At 42.0% G+C, this 26233-nt stretch overlaps 1 protein-coding gene across 2 annotated transcripts; it reads left to right on the top strand.

The window, feature by feature from the left end:
* Positions 1-13462: 13462 nt before the first annotated feature.
* On the top strand, positions 13463-24740 carry LOC139556675 (nuclear receptor subfamily 2 group E member 1-like). Of its 2 annotated transcripts, none has more exons than XM_071370910.1 (9): positions 13463-14043; positions 16664-16809; positions 17386-17473; positions 17737-17972; positions 18365-18511; positions 18715-18811; positions 19058-19207; positions 20613-20718; positions 24314-24740. In XM_071370910.1, the coding sequence occupies exons 1-9, from the start codon at positions 13983-13985 to the stop codon at positions 24474-24476; spliced, it is 1194 nt and encodes a 397-aa protein (XP_071227011.1). In that variant the 5' UTR covers positions 13463-13982; the 3' UTR covers positions 24477-24740. The 2 variants fall into 2 exon arrangements, with proteins under 2 accessions (XP_071227011.1, XP_071227010.1); XM_071370909.1 differs by having other exon boundaries at positions 13873-14043; positions 20610-20718; positions 24314-24572.
* The last annotated feature ends 1493 nt before the right edge of the window (positions 24741-26233 follow it).

The raw sequence follows: 26233 nt of genomic DNA, 5'->3' as shown, positions 1-26233 counted from the left end.
TGTTTTGGTCCGGCTCAGAAGATGAACTTATTTCCTTCCACCAATACCTTAACAGCATTAACCCTAACATCAAACTAACTATGGAATACAGCAAGGATAACATTCATTTTTTGGACCTCGACATTAGTAAAAATGACAAAGGTTATTTGCACACATCAATCTTTAGGAAGCCTACAGATGGGAATACCATTCTGAGGGCAGACAGCTTTCACCCCAAAAGGCTAAAAGAGAATATTCCATATGGCCAATTCCAAAGAGTCCGTAGAATTTGCGTTCAGGAAACAGACTACAGTGTCAAATCTGCTGAATTGGAGAATCGCTTTTTGGATCGGGGCTACAGCGTTCAGGTCCTGAAAGATGCAGGTATAAGGGCTGGATTACTTGACAGAGAGAACTTGTTACGAAGAGGAGTGCCTCGTGATACATCAGAGAGAGTGTATTTTGTTACAAAATACAGCACTGAAGCAGAGAACATTAAAAGAATCATTAAAAATAATTGGGGAATCATCCAAAGTGATACGCTACTACGCCAAGTCTTTCCTGAACCACCAGTCATAAGCTTTAAGAGATGTCCTACCCTAAATGACAAATTAGTCCACAGTTATCTTCCGGGTGACTCTCAAAAAACTTGGCTTGACCACAAACCCAAGGGCTCTTTTAAATGTTACCAGTGCAACCATTGCAGTAATATTGCACAGAAAAAGTATTTTGTTGACACAGCTTCTAAAATGGAGTATTACCTCAAGCATTTTATTAACTGCAAAACCACTCATGTCATCTATAGACTGGAATGTCCACAGTGCAAGGTGTTCTACATTGGACGGACAAAGAGACGCCTTCAAGATCGCTTGGCGGAACACAAGTACGCCATACGGGTAGGCAATGAAGACTACCCCATGGCAAGGCACTACAAGTCCTTACACCATGGTAACCCTGCCTCCCTACAAGCTATGGGTATTGATCATGTTCCGGCCTCTATTAGAAAAGGGGACCGTCTTAAACAGTTAAACCAAAGGGAAAGTTTTGGGATTTACAAACTACAGGCCACTAAGTACCCTGGTTTAAATGAAGATATGGATTTCTCACCCTTCCTGTAGGGTCGTGATGGATCCATTTGCTGTCATCTAGTGGACATTTTGCTCAATTGCCCTCTAGCTATGTTTGGACTGTTGTTCATGTTTTGCTGTGGTCTGGAGTACTGTGGAATATATTGCTTTCTTGTTCTGGACACTTCTCCCAGTCATGGTTAGGGTTGGAACTGCCTCTCTGGGTGTTCTGATGCTTCTAGCTTGGAGTTGTATGCTCATGATAACATAGCTACAGTATTTCACCTTTTCATGTGTATATTATTGCTTACTAGGTGTGTCCAATTTGGTAACCACTCCCTCTTCTAATTAGGGCTAATTGGAAAAGCCTTTCAAAAGAGGACATTGTATTCTCCTTTTTCTGTACTCCCTGACGAAGGCCATGCAGCCGAAACGCGTAGGTTTTTAAACAACTTTGTTTCTATTGAACATGCCATACTAATAAAGGCATTTTAATTAATTATATGAAGAGTGCCTTGGTCCTCCTTTCTTTTTGATGACCAATTTACACCTTTTACCAAAGAGCACCTTCTATCTACCAAAATATACTATAGTGTACCTTAGTAGCGCTTCCCTTCCTCCTCTTTCTATATATATATATATATGTCAGGTTTTGGCCAGGACTGTTCTGGTTTTTTGTCACTAGATGTCCCCATTGCACCTTTTTTGTACCTTTTGTTTTTGCCCTTGCTCTAATTATTGTTTGCACCTGTATGTCGTTCCCTTGTTAGTATTTAATCCCTGTGTGTTCCTCAGTTCCTTGCTCAGTGTTTGTATGTTAGCACCCAGCCCCAGCCCAAGCCTTGTTGTGAACATATATTTTTCTCTTGTTGGATTTTCCAGAGGTTCTCTGGTTTTGTTCTTTTGTATTTTGGATTAGTCTTTTGAGGTTTGTTTTTTCCCTTGCTGTTTTTACCACTTTGTGGATTTTCTTTGTATTTTGGAAGATATCTATTTTTTATTAAACCACCATCTCTAGTACTGCTGTGTCTGCCTCATCTTCTGGGTTCTGCCGATTTAGTGACTGTTTCTCGCACCGGGTCCTGACTATATATATATATACATACATACATACATACATACATACATACATACAGTGAGGGAAAAAAGTATTTGATCCCCTGCTGATTTTGTTCGTTTGCCCACTGACAATGAAATGATCAGTCTGTAATTTTAATGGTAGGTTTATTTGAACAGTGAGAGACAGAATATCAACAAAAAAATCCAGAAAAACGCATGTCAAAAATGTTATAAATTGATTTGCATTTTAATGAGGGAAATAAGTATTTGACCCCTCTGCAAAACATGACTTAGTACTTGGTGGCAAAACCCTTGTTGGCAATCACAGAGGTCAGATGTTTCTTGTAGTTGGCCACCAGGTTTGCACACATCTCAGGAGGGATTTTGTCCCACTCCTCTTTGCAGATCTTCTTCAAGTCATTAAGGTTTCGAAGGCTGACGAACCTTCAGCTCCCTCCACAGATTTTCTATGGGATTAAGGTCTGGAGACTGGCTAGGCCACTCCAGGACCTTAATGTGCTTTTTCTTGAGCCACTCCTTTGTTGCCTTGGCCGTGTGTTTTGGGTCATTGTCATGCTGGAATACCCATCCACGACCCATTTTCAATACCCTGGCTGAGGGAAGGAGGTTTTCACCCAAGATTTGACGGTACATGGCCCCGTCCATCGTCCCTTTGATGCGGTGAAGTTGTCCTGTCCCCTTAGCAGAAAAACACCCCCAAAGCATAATGTTTCCACCTCCATGTTTGACGGTGGGGATGGTTTCTTGGGGTCATAGGCAGCATTCCTCCTCCTCCAAACACGGTGAGTTGAGTTGATGCCAAAGAGCTCCATTTTGGTCTCATCTGACCACAACACTTTCACCCAGTTGTCCTCTGAATCATTCAGATGCCAAAACATCCCATTGCATCCTTCAATAGCTTGGCAAAGAAGTCGGTGGGGCGAGAGCCCGCCTCTACCCCCTCTGCCAGACCAACAACGCAAAGGTTATTACGTCTGGAACGGCCCTCCAGGTCGACCACTTTCACAGAAAGCCTCTGCACCCTATCCTGCAGTGACGAGCATAGCTTCTCTAACTCGTCGATCCTACCAGCTTTGAATTCAGAAGCTTTCTCAATGTCCACAATACTCTGGCCCTGCGAAGCGACCGTTCGAATGGTGCTCTCGATTTTGGTGTCCAGTTCAGCAATAGTAGCCTTAAGATCCTCAGCTATAGCAACACGTAGTTCTCCCAAAGCCCGGGTAAGTTCTGTAAGTGTCACGTTGTTGCCTGTGCCTTCCGCCATGTCTGTCTCGTTGTTTGGTGTGGAGTAGGCCTCCGATGTGGATTTATTGTCCTTTGGTCGCTTATTACTCGGCATTTTTACACAGAAGGTTATAATGTTGTATTAGAAAGAAACGTTTGTTGTAAAAAGTATCATAAAGTAGGTTAAGTTAGATTATTTCGCAAAAAAGTTGCAGGAGCCTCTCACACACCGCCGTTCACTCCAACAGCCTCTCACACACCGCCGTTCACTCCAACATGCTAGCTCCGCCCGCCCCTTCCCCTCTTTATTGATCTGTGATTAATCAACATCAACTTAACTATCTTGAATAATAGTTAAGTTCACAATTAAAACACATCTTCAAATAATCAACACTTTCATATCTTTATTTAACTAGGCAAGTCAGTTAGGAACAAATTGTTATTTTCAATGACGACCAAGGAACAGTGGGTGCCTTGTTCAGGGGTAGAACAACAGATTTTTACCTTGTCAGCTTGGGGATTCAATCTTGCAACCTTCCGGTTACTGGTCCAACGCTCTAACCACTAGGCTACCTGCCACCCCATATAATTTCAAAGTGTACAAGTAAGCTAAGTCATATATGTAAAGGTGAACAAAGAAATGTCAATACCAGAGGTGGCCAACATCGCTCCACTGATCCCTGATCTACTGGGTGAGCAGACTTCCGTTCCAGCCCAGCAAAAGCACACTTGATTATTAACTAATTAGGTTTGATACATTGAATCAGGTGTGTTAGTACTGGCCTGGAACAGAACCTTGCACACCCAGCAGGGTTGGCCTGCTCCAATTGTACCATGGTATACAAGGATGTACCCTTATTCTCTTGGGACATTCACTGGGACCTCTTCATCTGCAGACAAGGTTTGACGGCTCTCTGTATCCGAGGACAGAAAACAAAGAAACAGGCCTTATTATACTTTCTCGCTAGGGACTAGAACTGGAGAATAGTTTCATAACCTCCTCCCACAAAGCTACTTGCCCTATCCAGAGTAGCTTACTCTTCCTTCTCTGATAGCTGGAGGTGCTAGCTAATCCCTTCAACCTCTTCCATGGCTGTTAGCTATCTACCTAGCTACAAATGCATTTGGAGTTAGAATGATAAATACATGTAGATAGCTAACTAGCTAATATGAAGTTAGCAAATTTGTGATTTAATTCACGTAGCTAGCTATACAGTATGTATAATTAGCTAACTAGCTAACATTATGTTAGCAGCTCATTTGAGTTAGCCTGCACACTAGCTACGTTTCTGTACAAGCTAGCTAATAATACATTGAATTTTTATCACTTTCAACATATATTTATTTACTTGAATAGGTTCTCCCATTGCTTCTGTTTTCTGGGTCCTTAGAAAAACTAAATAATGGCCAATCTTCCCAAAGTTTCCATTGGTAGCAAAATGCAAAATGCAGCTAGCCATGTGGACGATTGGAGGAATTTCAACAGACTGAGTTTGGTCTTCCAACATGACACTTGGTGCGGTTGCTAGGTGATTTGTGACACAACTTCAAGCCCTCTATTGTGCTTGAAGCTTTTCCATGGCGAACTTTGTGCCGCTGAAAAGCAGGGAGGTAATATTTCTCTAACCCGCTTTCCCCATACCTGCAAAGTGAGTGAGTGGGCTGCACGTGCTGTCAGCCCACCGCTCGTGCCTTCAGTTTTCCCCGGTGTCCTCCTGGGAACCTTGGTACACAAACCCCACCTTTATGCCTAGGGTCAGTGGCCTCTGTGTTGTTGCGCCCTGGAGTTTGTGGTTACACTCCACCGTTTGTGTCCAGCATGTGCCTTGCACATTTTCTTAGATGAAAGCGAGAGTTTTGCGCTTCAGCGGCAACAACCCCTGCATTTTTTTGGGAGGCCCCCTACCTTGTTAATGGCTATCTTTGTAAAGGGAGGCCCCCTACCTCGTCAATGGCTATTTTTGGATAGTGGAAGCTATTGTATTGGAAAATATAATAGCAAGGGTTACAGCCCTGAAGGGCTTGTTCCACGAGAGATATGGCTACCTCTTGGGCATTGTTCTAAGGCATCTGCTGATGGGGGATTTGCATTTTGGCTTATGGGGCCACCCCTCATACTTTTATGAGGTCTTTACCGACTGGTTGTCACTGTACCTTTTTTGTCGGGCATACTCAATTAGTGTCAGAGCCTCTGTTGGGTGATGCTGTTGGAAGTACCCGGGCTCGGAGAGCATGTCTGCGTTACGGGAGTTGGCTATATCCCATAGTGAGACATCGAAACAAGTATTTGAAATAGAACTGAAATAGAACCGGTTCCATGAGAATATGAGTGAGAGCGCAAGGAAGAGAGGCATGCTCGAGAATGACCAGTTGGTGGGCGAGTGGATCCCTTTATGGAGAAGAGGGGGCTCACCTCATTCACTACTCGACCTCTGTGATTGGTTACTTTGAGCTTGTGGACAGGCCCAGGCGTATCCTATTGTGAGACATTTCACTCATATTCTCATAAAAGTCAACAAAAATTATTACTGTGCAAAATCAAAAGATACTTCACTACATGTTAATTCAAACATGCTTTATTGTTGCGGGAGGAATGTGAATTTTGACTTAATTATGCATTACCCGGTTATGGGTGTATTTACGTAAATAAGACTGAATTGAAAGCAAGCATACCTGATGTGTGTGAATTTACTCACTAATTTGTTAACTTACATGATTATTTTACCCCCCTGAATTTCAGCAGTTAGTTAACTAGGAGATATTTGTAAAGAAGGCGCTGCCCTGATTTGCAAAAGGAGGGTGGTGGTGCAGGGTGTGTGCTGAGGAAAGCCTCTCCCAGATCTGCAAAAGAAAAGGACTTGGCCCAGATGCAGACAGCAATGTTAACTTTGAGTGGCCCATGTGGCTTGAGCATGGTGAGCCCTCCTACGACCCTCATACACCCATGCTGCCTCCTCCTCCCTCTCCCTCTCCCTCTTCCCAAGCCCCCAGGTTGCCTTTGCATGACATCATCCTAAAAGTATGCCCCCCATACCCATGTGAATCTGAGCTGTACCCCCATTAAACTGTACCGCACTGGAAACCCATACATGTATTATTTTTCTTTTCCCTTTTTTTCTTTCTCTCTTTCACGCTCTCTCACTCTCTCCTCCAACCCTATCAATCTCCTCCCTTTTTCTTCTTCTTCTTCTTCTTCTTGTTCTTGTTCTTCTTTTTTAACCCCCAGAAAAAGCATTGTTTGGGGAAGGGCTTGATCAAAAAACTGTTGCCCTCCAACTGCCGGGCTTTCGGTAAATTCAATAAGGCCACCTTAAAGATTTTCCTAATTAATGGATGACATCTTTGGCTGGAGGAGAGGGGAGGCATTCTGCTCCGGCTCGCTCTTTGTTAACCTCCTAATTAACTTTCGTAGGTCACTCAGGTCCCAGAAACCTGAGAGTGAAGAGCCCCCATTGAGGAGGGAGTTGTAAACTTACTTTTTTCCATCTCTGCACTTAAAAGGGGAAAGTAACTATAGGGAACAGAAAATATCCTATTTAAGTCCTTTGTGATTGAACTGCCTGCACATGTTCCAATAAAGGAAGTCTTCTAAATAAGCCTCTCTCTCTCTCTCTCTCTCTCTCTCTCTCTCTCTCTCTCTCTCTCTCTCTCTCTCTCTCTCTCTCTCTCTCTCTCTCTCTCTCTCTCTCTCTCTCTCTCGCCACAAAGGTTATGAATCATAGTTCTTGGTTGGGGCGTAAGGGCTAAAGGACAGCATCTGTTTGTTTGCATCTGAAACTTTAGTGGGGAATTAAAGGATGGGAAAGACACTGCACTGACTTGAAAAAATAGGTGAACTTTAGAAACAAAGACATACCTCTTTGCCAACATTATTGTTAAGACTTTTTACAAGAACGAAGCCTCCCCAATCGTTTACCTCCTGCCCCATTCCTCCTTCCTAGAAAAAAATATGAAGTAGTCGTAAAACAAATCATCATCATAGTGCTTTCACTCTAAAAAATGCTGGGTTAAAAACAACCCAGTTTAGGTTATTTTGACCTTGTCAGTTGGGTTGTTTGGATTGCTTTAATTTAAACGTCAATTGAGTTTTTATTCACTTTCAAGGGTTGACCCAGCAGCTGGGCCTATTTTTCTAAGTAATCCATAGTTTATTTTCAGGAGGCGTAGCCTATTAGGGGTGTAGCTTTCAGATAGTTATTTTTGGTCACCCGTGAAGGTAAATGTTATTCCTGTTCATGATGTTAAATTTGTACACTGCAAATTTCAATTTTCCTTCAATAGTTTTGCACATTACATATTTTATTATAAAATGAATAACATTATTTTATTGCAACAAAGGAGTAACTATACAAACATTTAGATATGCATAGGCTCTTGAGGAACTCATACACTTGTGTAAGCCTCATTAAAACTACAAGATTGTCAGTGTTCAACCTTAACTTGTGATAAAAATACAACAGAACAGATGAACCGGAATGACTTTTACTCTCGCGGGTGACCAAAAAGAACTAGCGAAAAGCCACACCCCTACTAAGCTATGCCTCCACTCTGCTGATCTGACCCGCTGGGTCATATCTCAACAACCCAGCATCAATAACCAGAATCAAAAACCCAACCTTGCTATTTTTTAAGAAAACAACCCAACTAAGTGACCCAATACCTGCATCCCAGCAGTTGGGTCATTGGAGGTTGCATTGGCCTAACAACATACCGGTCAAAGAGAGGACAGCCCTGAGTCCCCACAACAACACAACCAGTGTGGTTTTTTTCTCTGAAAGACAATAGCATTAACCTCACTATCCCTACTGACCCTGTGCCCCCCCTAGTCAGACGACAAGCCTCCCTCACATAATGACCGGGGTGTGATCTTCCCACAGTAGCCTACACACATCGTCAACAACATAGTGCCCACGTCACAATGGTACTGTTCATCTTTCACTATTGAAAAGATTTGAATTCAATATGCTTTTTATTCTTTATTGTTTTAACAGTATCTAGAAGATACATTTTTAGTTTAAACTTGTGTGGTTTATGAGTTATTATTTTTTCTTTCTTTGTTTGTTATATAATAATGATTTGCATAATTGAACACGTGTTGTGGAAATTGTAATTGAGTGTTGAGTAAAGACCCCAGTAACACCCAGCCACCTGGTCTGCTCTGTATTAAGACACACTAAGTGACTGTGAGGGTCTTCATGACAACTCCAATGCTGTAGGGTTAAATGGGGTCAATGACAGGCAGGATCATGACCCCAAGCTATGACAGTTTAACCTGGGCAGTGTCTGAAATGGCAGACTATTTACTATACTGTATAGTGCACTACCTATTGGCCCTGATCAAAAGTAGTGCACTATACAGTAAAGGGACTAGGATGCCACTTCGTACACAGGCCTGGTCAGCCAACTTGGGCATGGAGCTCTGTTACACCTGAGGGTTGACCGTGACTTTAAACTGATTGTCTGAGGACTGCAACCACAACAAAATGAGTGGTTTGAGTATAATGATTCTCACTCTACCATGATGATAGCAGTTGAACCCAGAGATGACCGCGACCATTGTTGTGGTCAAACCTAATGACGACCATTGTTTAACTAATCCATTTGACGACCACGACCAGTCTTTGTCGTAGTGTTCACAGACATGATAGAATGTTAGTGCTGGCATTTAGACTGTGTGTGTGTGTGTGTGTGTGTGTGTGTGTGTGTGTGTGTGTGTGTGTGTGTGTGTGTGTGTGTGTGTGTGTGTGTGTGTGTGTGTGTGTGTGTGTGTGTGTGTGTGTGTGTGTGTGTGTGTGTGTGTGTGTGTGTGTGTGTGTGTGTGTGTGTGTGTGTGTGTGTGTTTGTGTTTCATTGTACACTTTTCTTTAATGCTTTTTTGTCTTGAGCCTGAAATTAGTTTTCAGATACTGTGCAACTACTCAATATAGTTATTGTACCTCCTTAGAATATAGTATTTCACCCTGTTTTATTAAAGTCTTTGAACTCAGAACATTAAGGAATCCAAAATGTATAACATAAGCCTCTGCTTAGTGTCAATTCTACTTATCATAATCATAACCAAATGCCTCATTGTATAGTTTCGGCAGGCCCTGTAACTGTGTGTATACAGTAGACAGTTTGTTCTGTACACAGCAGATGTGTGGATGGATGCATAGATAGATCAATGAAGTCATGCAGCAGCTATAAGCAGCCAGCCCAACAGTGCTCCCTACTCTGCTATATTGCAGCCTGCTCTCTGGCCTCCTAGGCTCTAACATGTTTGTCTTTGCAGTGTGAACGGCCTAAGCCTCTCTACTCAGCTGTCATAATTTGTTAATGAGCCTTTTCATAGAAAAAAAGAAAAAGCGAAGACGGGAAAAAATAAAGAAAAGAAGGGGCTCTTCACGAGTGACTGAAAGCAGAGGTCGGTCCAGAGGGAACCCAGGGGCGACATCAGACCGATTTCAGAGCGGCCCGTGATGGCATCTCTGTAGCTATATATTAATATTAATGGACCACGAGCCGCAAAGCTGCAGGCTGCAGGCCTAAGCCTCCAACAGGTGCCTTACAGCTCCACTTCACTCGGAAAACACCAGCTGAGAGTCCTTCAGATCAAGGAGGGGTATAGAACCTTCCCACTACCCACCATGGACCCTCAGATAGAAACCCTAAATAAAGGAAGGCGAGAGAGAAGAAGAAGAGGGGAGAATTAGAAAAGTTGAAGAAGTTAGCAGAGTTAGTCATCCCTGGCAAATAATGTTTTGAGTCACTTTCCGGAGTGGAGAGGGTAATATGGCCCGGGTTGATATTTTTTTTCCCCTTGAGAAAGAGATTGACTTTTGTTTGGAGTTTGTGAGAAGTGGGAATCAGGAGGTGGACAATGGGACTCCCCACAGTGAGGGCCCGAGAGGAGCCATCTCAAATCAGTGAGCCAGGGGACGGACTAATCCGCCCATTGTCCCTCCCCAGCCACCGGCCGCACATCAACACATTCAATCCCATTGTCCCCACCCTCATGCAGCAGGATTTGCTCTCCCCAACAGCCAGTTTTGTCCGAGGCAGTTCGAGCGGAAGTTTCTCACTGACAATTTGCCCCAAATAGATTTATCAAATGAGAATCCTACCGCACCGACCAAACCGTACGGCACCGACTTGTGGCAGGTTTGGGTTCTGGCATGGTGAGCTGTTGTAAGGTTCCTATTAGGTGAATTTGGTTAACTGCAGCCAGGTGTGTTTTACAAGTAGAGGGGTGTAGGTGTGTCTGCGGGATAGGAGATGTGCCTGTTAGTGTGTGCTGTGTGCATGTGTGTTCGACCAGGGAGTCCGAGTCTATGAGAGGCTGGGTGTTTCTTCCTCTTTGTACCAATCCCAAAGAAACAGACAGAGAGAGGGATGCCCTGGGTTGACCCCCTGACAGGCCGGGTTTGGTGGAGGGAGGTGGGTGGGTGGGTGGGTGGGTGGGTGGGTGGGTGGGTGGGTGGAGTAGTGGTTCAGGAATGGTTGGGTGGAGAGGGGTAGGGGGGGGGGGAATGGAGGGTAGTGGGCCAGGGATGGTAGTCTGGCCACCCATCATTCAACAGGTCAAGGGGGTGTGCCATCCCTCTGGCTGTCTGGGATCAGTAGTGGTAAGGAAACTGGGACACTGGCATGGTAGTGATAGCGGAATAGAAACAGAGCCCGTGGTAAGCCCAGACCAATGCCCCAAGGGTCACTAAAATGTAACAATGGCACCCATCCATAGGGGCATGTTAATGTAGGGCCACAAATATGAGTGCCAATAAAATGTGGGATTATAGTGGATGGTAATTGCATGATGACTTTTTGAGGTTGCAGTTTATTTAATTTTTTTAATCATTCCAACTTTGTTTTCCAGAGAAGCCCTTCAAGACAATGAACACAGTCCCCCACACTTCACTAAACCCGAAATTGTGGACACAGGGCAAGGTCTGGGTGATTGCCTCTACCTTCACCCCTCATCCCAACCCACAGTCAGACCTCAACGCCAGTTATCTGTCTCTCATGTTTTGTCGACTCTTCATCGGTGCAGTCCATGGTGATGAAATTTGACTTGTTTACTACTGTAGTCTAGCCATCCGTTATTTAGCCATCCGTTATTGACTAATTTGTGATGCTGATTGTATAATTTAAGATTTGCATATTTTAAAACTAGAACATTTTAATTCATTCACCTTATTTTATTATTTAATAGCCCATTTCTTTTTCACAGACTTATGTTTCCTGTTTATGATTTCTTTAATAATGTATATGCCTATTAAGATCGGTTCGTCCTTGATTTTCATAGTGGAACAATTCACGGTGGTGATATCTGCATTCTATAGCTTATAGGGTTGTAATGACTTCCAATAAATCTCTCGAATTTTTTGACAATTTACAGTAAGTATAGATGCATACTGATGCCGTCAAGCAAAAAAACAGATAGGCCCCTAGACAATCCACTGTCCTTTGTTAACGATTTTTCATTGACTGCTGGAGATGAAGGGAGTTACTAAAACAAAAAGTTAAAGCAAGCAATTCGGGCAACAATGATGTTGGTTATATTTGTGTAAAGGCTATCAGTGAATGACGAGGATTAGGGAGATTATCTCGCACATCCCCCCCCCCCCCCCTTCCTGGCATAGCCTAGCATAGAAACAATTGTGTGAAATAAAGCTCATTGTACTAAATATGGAATATCATAAAAATTTTGTGAAAGCAATTATTTCCTTCATATGTAAAAACAACGTTTACTAAAATACGTTTTATTTTTTTTAGACAGTATCTGAGGCACTTGCACTTGTAGCCTGTGTATATCAACTTGTGTAGTTTGCTCATTAAAACTAGAATCCTTAGTTGCGACATCCATTTTTGAATTTATTAATGACATACCCATTGATTGTTGAAGAATATTACGTATGGCCTAAATGCCTCATGAGATTAGTTCACCCGTCGTACCCCATCAGAACCCAAAATATCAGCTTGTTTTATTCCAATGTAAATGTAGACAAACAATGTATAGACTCAAAACATGGTTAAAACTATAACTTTGTATATCATAGACGGTCAGTCCTTGCATCCATAGCTATGTCAATGAATTTGAGAGTGGTTACATTTCTCCAGGCACATCTTTCAGGTTTTACCAAAACCAAAATAGAGGCGGATGCCAGCTTTGTTATTGTTTCAGTTAAGTATTCTAGCTTTAACATATCCGTTGTATTTATTTATAACATACTTAGAGAAGTTAGTACTTGGACCAGCTCGAGCATACTCAAAACTGACTCAACCAAGCAAGCCATGATTAAGGCATTTTTAACGATGAAAGACATGACAACGACTAATTGCAATTAACTACGCCATTGTACCCCGCCCTTGTCTGTTTAAATCGACACTTTAAACGTCCATATGACCTCTGGGCTACCGTGGGAATGTTCATAATTAGAAACAGAATTATGGATTTCTGGAGTTACCGGGCGAAAGCGTCACAAGCTGTCAGGGTCAGTGAGTCAATGATGGGTCTACCGGCGCGGATCCCTCGCCCCAGCTCCCCGGCACTCCCTGCTCCTCAGACGAAGAGGAGAGGCTGCATCTTTCCGCCCCGGCAAGCGGGCAAAGGTGGCGAGGGAGAGACCACCACACTGCTCTAGTTGAGGCTACATTAGCGTGTGAGTCCCCGACCCAGAACCCCTGCTTCGTTACCGACTACAAAAGGTCTGTGGGAACCGCTGTCTTTCACACATAGCCCTGGAGGGATGCCCAAACGGTCTACCGTTGACAAAATCCATAACTCACCCTCTCTCGATGATAATCGATCGACATTCGTTTCAGACAATACTAGTAACAACTCACTTTGAAGTTAATGCACCATGCACAGAAGCGCAACAGGTGCACATTCAATTGTGTTCAAATATGTTAACTAACCTTTGAAGAGGTTGCACCCATTTAAACATTTGCACTAAAACATTATAGACGCAGCAGTCAGAAAGAATGGTAAGACATAGAGAGAATAATTCAATAGCGATGTACAACACCCCTTAATATTAATTCACCGATAGTCGCATCTATACAGCCCAGTGTTTTCTTTCCCACTTCACTTGCCTCCAAGCGAGTCCCTGTGAGCCGGGTGACGTCATGCTGGCACACAGAAGTTGGGAGTAGAAAGCATGGAAAAGCTAAGTGGGTGAAGCAAGCGGAGTTCTCCACCCTCCGCCTTTTCTGACACTTCTCGTAAATATTACAGTTAAGAAGAGCCTTGTTTTTTGTTGGTTTAGACTGGACTCGCTGGGTAGTCCGTCCGAGCGCCGATCCGGCAGTTCTCTAAACAACTTTGTGCGCGGTGTTGAGTTCCGAGCAACGGTGGAGCTGTTGCCACTCGCCGCTTGTAGACGGATCTCTATCCGGTTTTCGCGCTACTGTCCACACTGCCTGGACCTTGTGTGACTCAACGTCCAGGATTTGCAAATACTCCAAAATCCATCTTGGTAACTAGAATTTGGTCATCCTTGGAAAATATCAAGTTGGGCGACATTACAGAAATCGAATTGTTTTAAGGAAAACTGTAGGCTATATTTCATTTTTTGATATTCTTCAGCTGTTACTTTTGCACCGACAGTGGATTTTGATTGTTAAAATATAAAACAGTGTAGAACGACACTGTCCATGATGAGCAAACCCACCTGTTCAACAAGTGGGTGTTTGGATATTCTGAATGTTAAGTCAAGTAAGTAGGCTACAGTTCCTATTTGTCCTTCACATATAATTAGGTATTCATGTATTTATAATTGTATTAGTTCAAACATGTATTAATCGAAAAGTAATAGGATATTATGTGAAAAGCGTTGAAACATTCTGAAATAAAGTCAGCGACAATTTGCGTTTACCCATGGAGTTACTGTAGGCTACATCTGCTAACCCGTTTTATAACTTAAATGATGAAGTCAATTTTGTTATTACATAAAATTGCTTTTTTTAAATTTTCAAATCTGAGAATGGTAGCCTAGGCATACTCCCCACAAATATGACTCATTGAGCACTGTACAAGATAATGCGCTGATGAATTACCTGTTTAATTCTAGTTATTTGTTGTTGATTATTATAGCATTAGTATCTCATGGAAAAGTACAGTGAGTTACAAGACTGAGGAGGTGAGAGAAGGAATAGAGGTAAAACATGTAAAAGGGGTTAGGGTTAGAATGTTCCTGAAATAGTGTGCGAAAGACACATACTATCTAGGCCTACACGAGGCTGAATAAGAACACAAACTATAGGCTACAGTTTCTTGCTGTTTCCAATTTAAAGTCCTGCACTTCGAAAGTCTATAGTGAGGGTTATCGAGGTAGGACAATGGGCCAATGTGCCAGCATTGCATGCTAGCCCAGTTATTGATAAACAACTTAGTCGTGATGATGTCTATTTGTCTGTGTGTGTGTGTGTGTGTGTGTGTGTGTGTGTGTGTGTGTGTGTGTGTGTGTGTGTGTGTGTGTGTGTGTGTGTGTGTGTGTGTGTGTGTGTGTGTGTGTGTGTGTGTGTGTGTGTGTGTGTGTGTGTGCGTGCGTGCGTGCGTGCGCGTGCGTGCGTTGAAATACAGAATGTGTGTGCAAATAACTGGAATAATGAGACAACAATTAGCCATATATTATATATTCTGTACTAGCTTCCATGTATTTTTATTCTTACATAAAGTGTTGCTAAACTGAATGCACGTCCAAACCAAATATGCCTAAAACGCATAGGTTATTATTCGTTTCACCAATGCCTGGTTGGTTGCTATTTAGGCCTTGGCAAATCTCAGGCAGTAGCCTAATCTACAATTATTCACTTTATTATGGCTTTTTAATTAGAATAATTTACATCAACATCACAATCATTATTTTTGCCTATTGCTTTCCTCCAAGTTCATTGCACACATTATGGCTGGTCACAAAAATCTTTCGCTCAGTCAGTAAAACGAACGTCTTTCAGCAGGTTTTGGGACTGATGGTAATCAAGGTAATGGAATATGCCATATATTTTTAAGCAATTACGGCACACAATGGCGACGAATGGGACCCCCATGGAGAGAAGTTAAGACGTGTTCCCACTCACACCAAAATCAAGCTCATTTTATTTTATTTTCCTCCAAAAGCATTATATTAATTCTGCCCTTTATTAGTGCGTAGGCCTAATTATAATTGTTCAGTGAGGAAAACATTGTTATATTGGATTCATTCGTTATATAGGCCTACTTCTAAGCGTAGGCCTACTTCTTATACTTCTATAATAGTTTCAGATCCGCAATTAGGCTATTGTCAACTTGTATTAATTGTTTTAAAGGTTATACAGTCATTATTTTTTAACGAATAGTTTGAGTCACTTCGTTTACGCCTATTTATTTGTTTTTGTAGCCATGGCATCAAATATTTTTTCTAAATATTTTAGATGTATACTGGATTTTTTAATCCTTAACCCCGTGATATAGAAATGTAGCCTAATAGACAACCACTCTTGAGACCCTTTGTATAATTGGTGTATTGAAGTCCCAACTCCTCGCCGAAGTCTATTGTTTTTGCTGCTCTGTCGTTATGGGGTTGTATCCGAATTCCCATGCTATCCTTTTTGATGGTCACTGGTGAATCAATGAGCAGGTGGCAAAACGTCAGTGTAATTAAATAGCCGGCGTATCCCGCCATAAAAATACTCCCTCATATACATACAAATATAATTCTTTCAAATAGATTTGAATACAAATCTTTATAGAAATCAATTTTGTTTCATTTACTCCCGGGTCAATTTACATACACTTCATTTGAGTTGGTGAAACGAGTTGGTGCGCATTATTCTCTGTGCTGTCTCACTCCCTAATCCGCAGGCCTATAGACCTGCGGGATAAAGCAGCTGTCGATTCCCATTATGAGGGGGAGTTGGCAGCTTGTCGAGATCGGGGCAGTCAGACGAGGTTCAATGGGGAAAATCATTAAGTTAACACTTTCCCTAATGTCTCCATTGTGTGCCCCCGGGCATTGTCTTTAGAGACCTCAGATATGACGCTTCCCACGAACTCACAAGATACACGCGCGTGTACATGCCCATGGCCGGGCGACCTATTAAGGCACGGGACGCTGCCCATTGTCACGTTGTGTATTTTGTTTTGTCGTCCCTCATTAAAAGGGAGGGAGGGGGTGATGAGGTGGAGGGGGTACAGTGCATGAGTTTGAATACAGCATTTATTCTGATGGGTGCTCTTCCAAGCCTTTGATGACGCGTAAAACACCTTTCTGATTCTTGATTTTGAGGCACAAAGTACATTAACTATCACAAGTAATAAAGATGAATTAATGAATTTGTATTTATTTTTTATACAGGTCGTATCTTGGATATCCCGTGTAAAGTGTGTGGGGACCGGAGCTCTGGGAAACACTATGGCGTGTATGCGTGTGACGGCTGCTCTGGCTTCTTCAAGAGGAGCATCCGCAGAAACAGAACATACGTCTGTAAATCAGGCTGTCAGGTAATAGGCCTAACTACAGTGTTTCTCAATTTCATGGTAAATCTATTTTCAATTCAGGCGGTGACTTTATCCTAAATGTATGCAAATATGACCTGTAGTTTTGGCGCACACACTGCACATTTTTACGCGTCTTACGTTATTGGTCAGCCTTGAGTCTGCAGGGTTAAATCTCCCCTGAGATGTGTCTCTGAGAGGGCCCGGCGATGCAGGGCACGGCAAGGCCTAATTGCATCACCTACCAGGGCCAATGACTGGCGTTAAACACAGTCCTGCTTTAATTTACCAGGTGTAATCCAATCTAATGTAATGACACTAACCCGAGGATTTAGCCAGCAGTGGGCGGGATAACCCTACTTATCCTCGGGGATAAGACCGCTGCTGAGCCGCGGGGGATCGAGTCAATAGCTATGATAATAACACATCCTTCACCTGTAGATTTTCTCTTCCCTCAAACAACGTGTTAATTTTCTTGTGATTTTCTCTCTACCTCTCTCTCTCTCTCTCTCTCTCGCTTCCTCCTCCCTCCCTCTCGCTCTCTGTCTCTCTCTTTCCCTCTCTCTCTCTTTTCCATCATAGGGAGGATGCCCCGTGGACAAAACGCACAGAAACCAATGCCGAGCGTGTCGCTTGAAAAAGTGTCTCGAAGTGAACATGAATAAAGATGGTAAACAGGCTTAATTAAATAATTCTTTTGGCTATACGCCCGCTATGACATTTCGGTTTAGGGTGGCCAAATCGGATGGAAAACTGTATTTAACGGAATCAGCTGAGAGCTAGGTAAACAGTGGACGTGTTCATAAAGTTCGCATGAGAGGCTAAGCCTTTTACCTTACCAATCTTCGAACAAAATAAAAACTTTTTTACAAATAAGGCATTCACAGACCATTATTTTACTAAAGAGTCTTGTCCCTGCTCTCCATTTCTTAGCCGTTCAGCACGAGAGGGGTCCCAGGACGTCCACCATACGCAAGCAGGTCGCCCTATATTTCCGGGGGCACAAAGAGGTGAACGGTTCATCGACCCACTTCCCGGGCTCGAGCCTACCGGGGCCACCTTTTTTCACTACGGTCACACAACTGGAGCCACATAACTTGGAGATGAGCACAGTAGCCTGCACGCCGGAGAGGCAGGCCATCGTGGGACTGGCCCAGCCCACCCCGAAGGTAAGCCTCTGTCCTCCGCTCGCTCTTCACTCACGGAGCAGCGCTATGTGGGCAATGAGTCAACGAGGCCGTGCACGTTGCAAAGTTATTTATCTTCTCTACATTTAAGCGGGTTAGAAGTTGATTTTCCGGTCCTGATTCAGCAGCTTCGAGGGACACAATCTGTCATTCATGTTTTCACCTAAATCCAACGCAGGCAACATGAGTTTATTGCCTACATCTTAGTCTAGTGTTGGTGCTTAGAGTTTTTATGAGATACACACATAGGACTATTTGTCACCAACGTGCAGTATACATCAGCATGTTATTTATTAGTCCTATAACACATTATTTATTTCTTATTCAAATAGCACCCACAGGCGCTATTTGTTTATTGACCTCTTGAATTGCAGTACCCTCACGAGGTCAGCGGCACGCCCATGTACCTCTATGAGGTTGCCACTGAGTCGGTGTGTGAGTCAGCCGCGCGCCTGCTGTTCATGAGCATCAAGTGGGCCAAGAGCGTGCCCGCCTTCTCCACGCTCGCCTTACCTGACCAGGTAAGCCACTATATTCAGTATATCCAAATAGCGACTCTATTAAGCTATCCCTTTCCAAAAAGAAAAGTTGCAATTCCATAGGCCTAAATCCGTTAATCGAATAATATGACTGTGTGCAAAGCATACATCCCTATCTATATTTTCTTAAACGTATATTAGCCATGCTCATGGGGGCTGACTGAGGTTTGTAATCCGTTTTGCAGCTGATCCTCCTGGAGGAAGCCTGGAGGGAACTGTTTGTTCTGGGCATAGCGCAGTGGGCCATTCCGGTGGACTCCAACACACTGCTCGCTGTTTCCGGTATGTAACCTATATGATCAACAGGTTAACTCTACTTATTGTACTTAGGCTACTTACTATCGTTATGTTTCGTTTAGATTATTTTCGTTTCAATTTTCAGAACGAAAATGGAGACAGATTTTGCGTTTTTCGAAATATTCACATTATCCTCAGTACAATGTAACACAACTTTGTAAATGTTTCTGCATATGTTTCGTTGTTTCGTAGCTAATATCGTTATTGTTGCCCCCCCCCCTCCCAATGAAGGTATGAATACAGACAACACAGAGTCCCAGCGGATGAATAAAATAATCTCAGAAATTCAAACCCTGCAAGAGGTCGTTACCTGCTTCAGACAGCTGCGTCTGGACGCAACTGAGTTCGCCTGTTTGAAGTGCATCGTCACGTTTAAAGCTGGTGAGTTGAAGAGGGGGTACTCAACATTTATTTTAAATTAAATTATCCTCACTAAAGTCATAAGAAGGCAGCGTTGGGGTCAATGTAATTTAATTTCAGTAAAATAGTCAGATATTCGTTAGTGGGGGGACAGCAATTCTACACATTTTGCCATGGGGCAAATATAACAATGTGCAGCTTTATAGCTAATCTCATGCTGTTGTACACATTTTGCCATTAGGCTGAGATAAAGTTTAGCATTTTTAAAGCTCATTAAAGCTAAAATATATTTGTGTTGACTGTGATAAAGAAACTGGACTATGAGCTGTCTTGTTTGCCAAATGAACAAATGAAATAGTCAGTGGAATGGGGCATATCGCAAAAGAAGCACTGACTTACAGTGAGCTCCAAAAGTATTGGGAGAGTGACACATTTTGTGTTGTATTGGCTCTGTACTCGGGCACTTTGGATTTGAAATGATACAATGAATCTGATGTTAAAGTGCAGCTTTGATTTGAGGGTATTTTCATCCATATTGGGTGAACCGTTTTTCTTCACTTTTTGTACATAGTCCCACTATTTTATGGGACCAAAAGTGTTGTTTTAAAGTAGTAAAAAGTGAAGTATTTGGTCACATATTCATAGCACGCAATGACTACATCAAGCTTGTGACTCTACCAATTTGTTGGATGCATTTGCTGTTTGTTTTGGTTGCGTTTCAGATTATTTTGGGCCCATTATAAATGAATGGTAAATAATATATTGTGTCATTTTGGAGTCACGTTTATTGTAAATAAGAAAATAATATGTTTCTAAACACGTCTATATTATTAATGTGTGATTACGGATAATCCTGACTGAATCGTGAATAATGATGATAAGAATTATATTTAATGATGTTTGCATGTTTAGGTAAAAAGGCAAATAATGTCCCGTTTGGAACCCTGGCAAGTAGAGAGCATTTCACCCCCCCCCCCCCCCCCTTTTTTTTTTCTGATTCGGTGGGCCTGGCTCCCCACTGGGTTGGCCTGGGCCCATCCAGGCCCACCCGTGCCTACACGATTTTTTGAATTCCAGTCAATTCAGGAAGAACACTGAAATTCCAATTCCAATTATCTTCAATGCTTTTCAATTATGAACATTTGGAATTGGAATTTGGTGTACATTCTGAATTGATTGGAATTGAAATGGAATTGACCCCAACCCTGCAAGGTCACCAATAGTTCAGATATTTTTTATTTTTTTAATCGAATAGTCAAGGACATAAAAGCCAAATAACATGTTTTTTTAACATTACAATTGCAGATGTCTGAAGTATTTTTTTCATGTATGAACATTTCCATTGAAAGCAATGCATTTGTCAGGTGCAGCGTGAATATAATGGCAGTCAGTAACCATGCTGTTTATGCCTTTTCCCGTCAAGCAGTGCCAACGCATGACGGGTCGGAGTTGAGGAGTTTCCGCAACGCCAGTGCCATTGCCGCACTCCAGGACGAGGCACAGCTCACCCTAAACAGTTACATACACACCAGGTGAGACATTTGATAAAAACAAACAGTTGCTAGATATTTTTGTCGAAACAGATATGCTCTTGTTCAATTCAGCTGTGTGTTCCATTTACCAAAATGCTTGGCACACAGGTGGCCAATATAGCCATATTTACTGAATCTACAATAGGCTAATATGCAGCTAGATAGGTTACCCTGCAAACAAAATTAATCGTTAGGCCATCCCCAGAACGTCACGAAATGGTTGCCTAAAGTCATCTGGACATTGTGCCATGGTCCTGTGAAGGTTTAGTCTAGTTTCTGGTTTGTTCCGGGGACGTCCCCAGGGTTGTTCTCTGGACGTTGTATCATTGTCCTGTGGAGGTTTGTGGGTATATACGCTGATTTTTTTGGTTGTAAAACCATTATTTGGTCAACAGTAATGTGTATTATTAAAATCCATGGAATGAAAGTATATGCCCTGTCCCTATTTCGCTGCCAGCTTTCGCTCCCTTTCTCCCCCTGTGCGCACAAAGTAGAGGAAAATATACATTCTGATAAGCGCAAGCATACGATGATTGCACAACATTTCAACATTGCAATTGTGGGGGAAACACGGTTTGTAAAGCAACTTTGATAAAGAGAGGAGAGCCTAAGCTTTATGTGAGTATTATTTCTCAACTCTCAATATTGAACAAATGACAGCACGTTCCATCCCAGTATGTAGGCTAATATGGTTTTGAAACGAAGCGCCCGCAGACAGTAGCGCACCTTTTGCATTGACCACATCAAGCAGCCTAGTACCCCGTGTACATAGCCTTGTTATTGTTATGTACTTTTCTTGTGTAACTTTAAGATATATATATATTTTTTTCACTTTAGTTTATTTCCTAAATATTTTCTTCATTCTATTTCTTGAACTGCATTGTTGGTTTAAGGGTTTGTAAGTAAGCGTTTCGCGGTAAGGGCTACCTACACCTTTTGAATCATGTGACAAATAACATATTTTATTTGATTCAAGAGTTCTATATGGAACTTTTAGAGGTTCCTTATGTGAAGAAAACGATATAACACTTTTCTTTAAGGAACCGTTTTTTCTAAGAGTGCGTGTGCAAGATTGCTACCTCTAAATATGATTTTGTTGCTAGATAGCCATCTTTTTATTTTGCATATTGGCCTAATCTATAGGCCTATGCGACACCCCCTGAGGATGTGGGACTTCACAACAAATCAGCTAGATTGCCATCTCTAAATATGATATTGTTGCTAAATAGCCATGTAGTTGATGAATCTATCAGTACATTTATTGTTGTCAGCAGCAGCCGGAAGGGAGCAGCCTTTTATAGTTGGGTTACTGCCATACTTTGTCCCAGTGCAGTCAAAAACGTGATTTACCTGTGTTTAATATATATTTCCACACTATGAGGTTGGAATAATACTGTGAAATTGTAAAATGATGATGATGCCCTTGTAGTGTAAGAATGGTTTGAAAAGAACGTCTGAAATTTCAGCCTGTTTTGGTGGAATGGAGTATAGGCCTGCCTGGTGACATAAATTTAGGTAATAAACCAATAACAGCTAGTATTCCGTTTTCCCCTCCCCACTCAGACCACTCCCAGACAGTCCTAGCAAAGTTATTGCTTGAGTCATTTCTCTTTGCTAAGAAGCTATTTTGTTTCTTTTTGACAATTTTAATCGAAAACAATCCCAGTCAGTACTTAATTGTTACCCAGAAATTATTTGATATTGAGATAGAAACGCCTGCATTGTGCCTTAGGCTTGAGGCTGCTCGAACATGGGAACCATTTCATGAAGCTCCTGACAAACAGTTATTGTGCTGATGTTGCTTCCACAGGCAGTTTGGAACTTAGTAGTGAGTGCTACAAGTGAGGACAGATGATTTTTACGCGTAGCACTCAGTGGTCCCGTTCTGTGAGCTTGTGTCCTACCACTTCGCGGCTGAGCCGCTGTTGCTCCTAGATGTTTCCACTTCACAATAACAGCACTTACAGTTGACCGGGGCAGCTCTAGCAGGGCAGAAAGGTGGCATCCTATGACAGCACCACATTGAAAGTCACTGATGTCTTCAGTAAAGCCATTCTACTGCCAATGTTTGTCTTTGGAGATTGCATGGCTGTGTGCTCGATTTTTTTTTATACACCTGTCAGCAATGGGTGTAGCTGGAATAGCCAAATCCACTCATTTGAAGGGGTGTCCACATAGTTTTGCATACATCATGTATAACTTTTTGTCCATATCGCCAGCTCTATGAGAACGTCTTAAAAACGTCCTTGATGACATCCCCGGAACGTACTGGGAACTAGACAGAGCCCTCTTGGACCATGACAGCGTCCTAACGTGAGAAAACAAGGACCTGTATGAAACATCCCTTTGTGGTCGTCATAAGGAGAACGTCCTGTCAGAGCCAAAAGGGACATTCCCTAATGGTCATGAAAATACTTTATCGTAACGTTCTGTCGGTAGCAAACCAGGACCTGTCTGAAACTTCCCATTGCGGTCATTACATGTCCCGAGCATAACGTAATGTCATAATCTAATAGGAACCTATTTGTAATGGTCACTAGTGGACATCAAAATACCTTATTATAACGTTATACTGCGACCAAACCGGGACCTGTAATGAACATCCTTTTATGGTCCCAATCATGTTTTAATGTTCCCCGAATGATCTAAGAACGTCAGTGGGATAACGTTTCGCCGAAACCCTAAAAGGGAGCTAATGGGAACGTCGCCTAATGTCCTTAGGACATCCCCTGTTTGCTGGGTACTTGTTCAATTCATATAAACAGTTACAAGCACAACATTTTGAGGGAGTCACTGTGCAATTACTCAAAAGTCTCAAATGAAATTTAAAGGTGATGAAATAATTCAGTGTCTAATCAAAAAAGCATATTTTGTCCAATGGGTAAAATAATGTGTTAATTGTGTAGATAATCTTCGAAGAAAACCCATGTTCCACTTGCAGGAAGGCCAGAATTAGGGTGACTAAATCAATGACCAGAGAAAAAAAGTTGTAAAAAAACAGGAAAATTGCATCATGTCACCTAGGCTTGATTCTGTGTTCTCGTCATCTTTATTCTCGAATCCGCAGGACATTAAACAATAGAGAGAGAGGTAAGACGGATATCGATTTTGAGACATGACATAAACTATTTAAATATTTTAGTATGCACTTTTCATATTTATTCAAAATTCCTGTTCTTATTCAAAGATTTCTCAAGGAGCACTATACCAAGCTTTTTCTTTTCAAAGCCTTTTACATTTAATTCAGCTCGTGTCATATAAATGTAGCTTTTTGCAACCTGTGGAAACAACTTTGAAGATGACCACCACAAAATATAAATCCTCAAAAGTAGTTCGAGAAATCTGCAGCTCTATGTCCACAGAGCTTGGTGCTTATTATCAGATGTATTACGTTACCAAATCTGACTTTTTGGATATAATGTTAATGATACGTTAGAGAAAGAACACACTGAACAATTCAGAACATGAATAATCATAGTTTGTTTGCATTTTAAAACATAGGGAAGTGACATTTTATCACCAAAGCACTTTTTTGGTCACTCTGGGCAGAGTGGGTGGACACCCTAAATCTCTGCATCTTTTTTGTTATTTGCAGATATCCAACTCAGCCCTGCCGCTTTGGGAAGCTGCTCCTACTTCTACCAGCTCTGCGGTCAGTCAGCCCATCCACCATAGAAGAAGTCTTTTTCAAGAAGACCATCGGGAACGTGCCCATCACAAGGCTCCTCTCTGACATGTACAAATCAAGCGATATATGAGTTTATTTCCGCCATATCAACATTACGCGCACTAACCAAGAGTGTCTGTTAAGGCTCACAGACACAAACATTCTAATGAGCACGTGGCAAATTGAACTTGAAGAACATAAAAACCTTGATTTTACCAATCTTTGGGTTAGGCTTACGTTTTGAGGATGTATACTGAACAAAAATATAAACGGAACATGTAAAGCATTGGTCCCATGTTTCATGAGCTGAAATAAAAGATCCCCGAATTTTTCCTTACGCTCAAAAAGCGTATTTCTCTCAAATTTGGTGCACTTTTGTTACATCCCTGTCAGTGAGCATTTCTCCTTTGACAAATTAATCCACCCACATGAATGGTGTGGCATATCAAGAAGCTGATTAAACAGCATGTTCATTACACAGCTGCACCTTGTGCTGGGGACAACAACAAAAAAACACTCTAAAATGTGCAGTTTTGTCACGCAACACAATGCCACAGATGTGTCAAGTTTTGATGGAGCCTGCAATTGGCGTAATGACTGCAGGAATGTCCACCAGAGCTGTTGCCAGACAATTTAGTGTTCATTTCTCTACCATACCAACGTCGTTTTAGAGAATTTGGCAGTACATCCAACCAGCTTCACAACTGCAGTCCACATGTAACCATGCCTGCCAATGACCTCCATTTCCGGCTTCATTACCTGTCTGAGACCAGCCACTCAGACAGCTGATGAAACTGAGGAGTATTTCTGTCTGTAATAAAGCCCTTTTGTGGGGAAAAACTCATTCTGATTGGCTGCGGTCCACCCATGGCTGCGGTCCTGCACAGTCATGTGAAAAGTATTTCAATTGACTGATTTCTGTATATGAGCTACAACTCAGTAATATCATTGAAATTATTGCATGTTGCATTTATTTTCTTGTTCAGTATAATAATAGAATTGTCTAGACAATTTAAGATTGCTACAATTTTGCTAAATAGTGCAATTTCTGGTTTACACAAAATAAGGAAAATCTTTCGTTGAAATGAGCCACCTGTGCGCAATTGATGAACCTTTAAAAGAGATGTTTTTGAGTGTCTCTAAGACCAATAAGCTTTACGACCAATGCCCTTTCAATCTTTTATTGCAATGTTCAATCTGATCGAATGGAAGAAACCAAAAAAGATGATTCACAGCACGATCCATGGTCAGATGTGCTATAGGGTCGTTGCCCCCTTGCCCAATGCTGAAACCAAAGGGTGTGAAGCGTCACAACTGACTGCATGAAGTGAAGGGGCCACCTCCTCAAGGTAGGAGAATGCTGACTGTCCTCCAGGAGCTCGTGTGATGATCCCATACAAGAGAGGATTGACAGGCAGAAGGACTTGACAAACGCTACCCGATAATTGAGAAATAAAACGACTTTTGGTATGTGCAGGTTTCAGTGTTCAAGGCTGAGTGAAAGAAATGTCGCCTGTTTGTGTGTCATTGTGTGGGGAAGTATTAAAATGATTAGGCCTACTTTGTGAAGTTAAACACTAACACTGGAAAAAAAACATTCAGCACTTGGATTTGTGGATTTTGTTGTTGGCTGTAAATATTTTTCTCTGTTGTACAAAGTGGGAGTTTTATTCTTGTGAGAGTTGTACTGAAATATATTAGAAGAATAAATGATATTGAAATATGGGTGTCCCAAATTGTAATTTAGTTACCTTATACCACATTGTTTGGGAAATTGATTTACATTTCCTTTTTGACTAAATATGCTATCCAGCTCTCTCAGGTACAGTGCCTTCAGAAAGTATTCAT

This window comes from Salvelinus alpinus, chromosome 27 (genome assembly GCF_045679555.1).
Source record: "Salvelinus alpinus chromosome 27, SLU_Salpinus.1, whole genome shotgun sequence".
NCBI classification, from domain to species: domain Eukaryota; kingdom Metazoa; phylum Chordata; class Actinopteri; order Salmoniformes; family Salmonidae; genus Salvelinus; species Salvelinus alpinus.
Note: the sequence above shows the minus strand (reverse complement) of the source record. Positions and strands in the feature narration are given on the sequence as shown.

Excerpts from the sequence above, each read along its gene's own strand:
- LOC139556675 (XM_071370909.1), top strand. The coding sequence starts at position 13,983 with ATGATGAGCAAACCCACCTGTTCAACAAGTGGGTGTTTGGATATTCTG. Across the intron at positions 19,208-20,609 it reads CATCGTCACGTTTAAAGCTG|CAGTGCCAACGCATGACGGG; the intron begins GTGAGTTGAAGA and ends TTTCCCGTCAAG. Across the intron at positions 20,719-24,313 it reads AACAGTTACATACACACCAG|ATATCCAACTCAGCCCTGCC; the intron begins GTGAGACATTTG and ends TGTTATTTGCAG.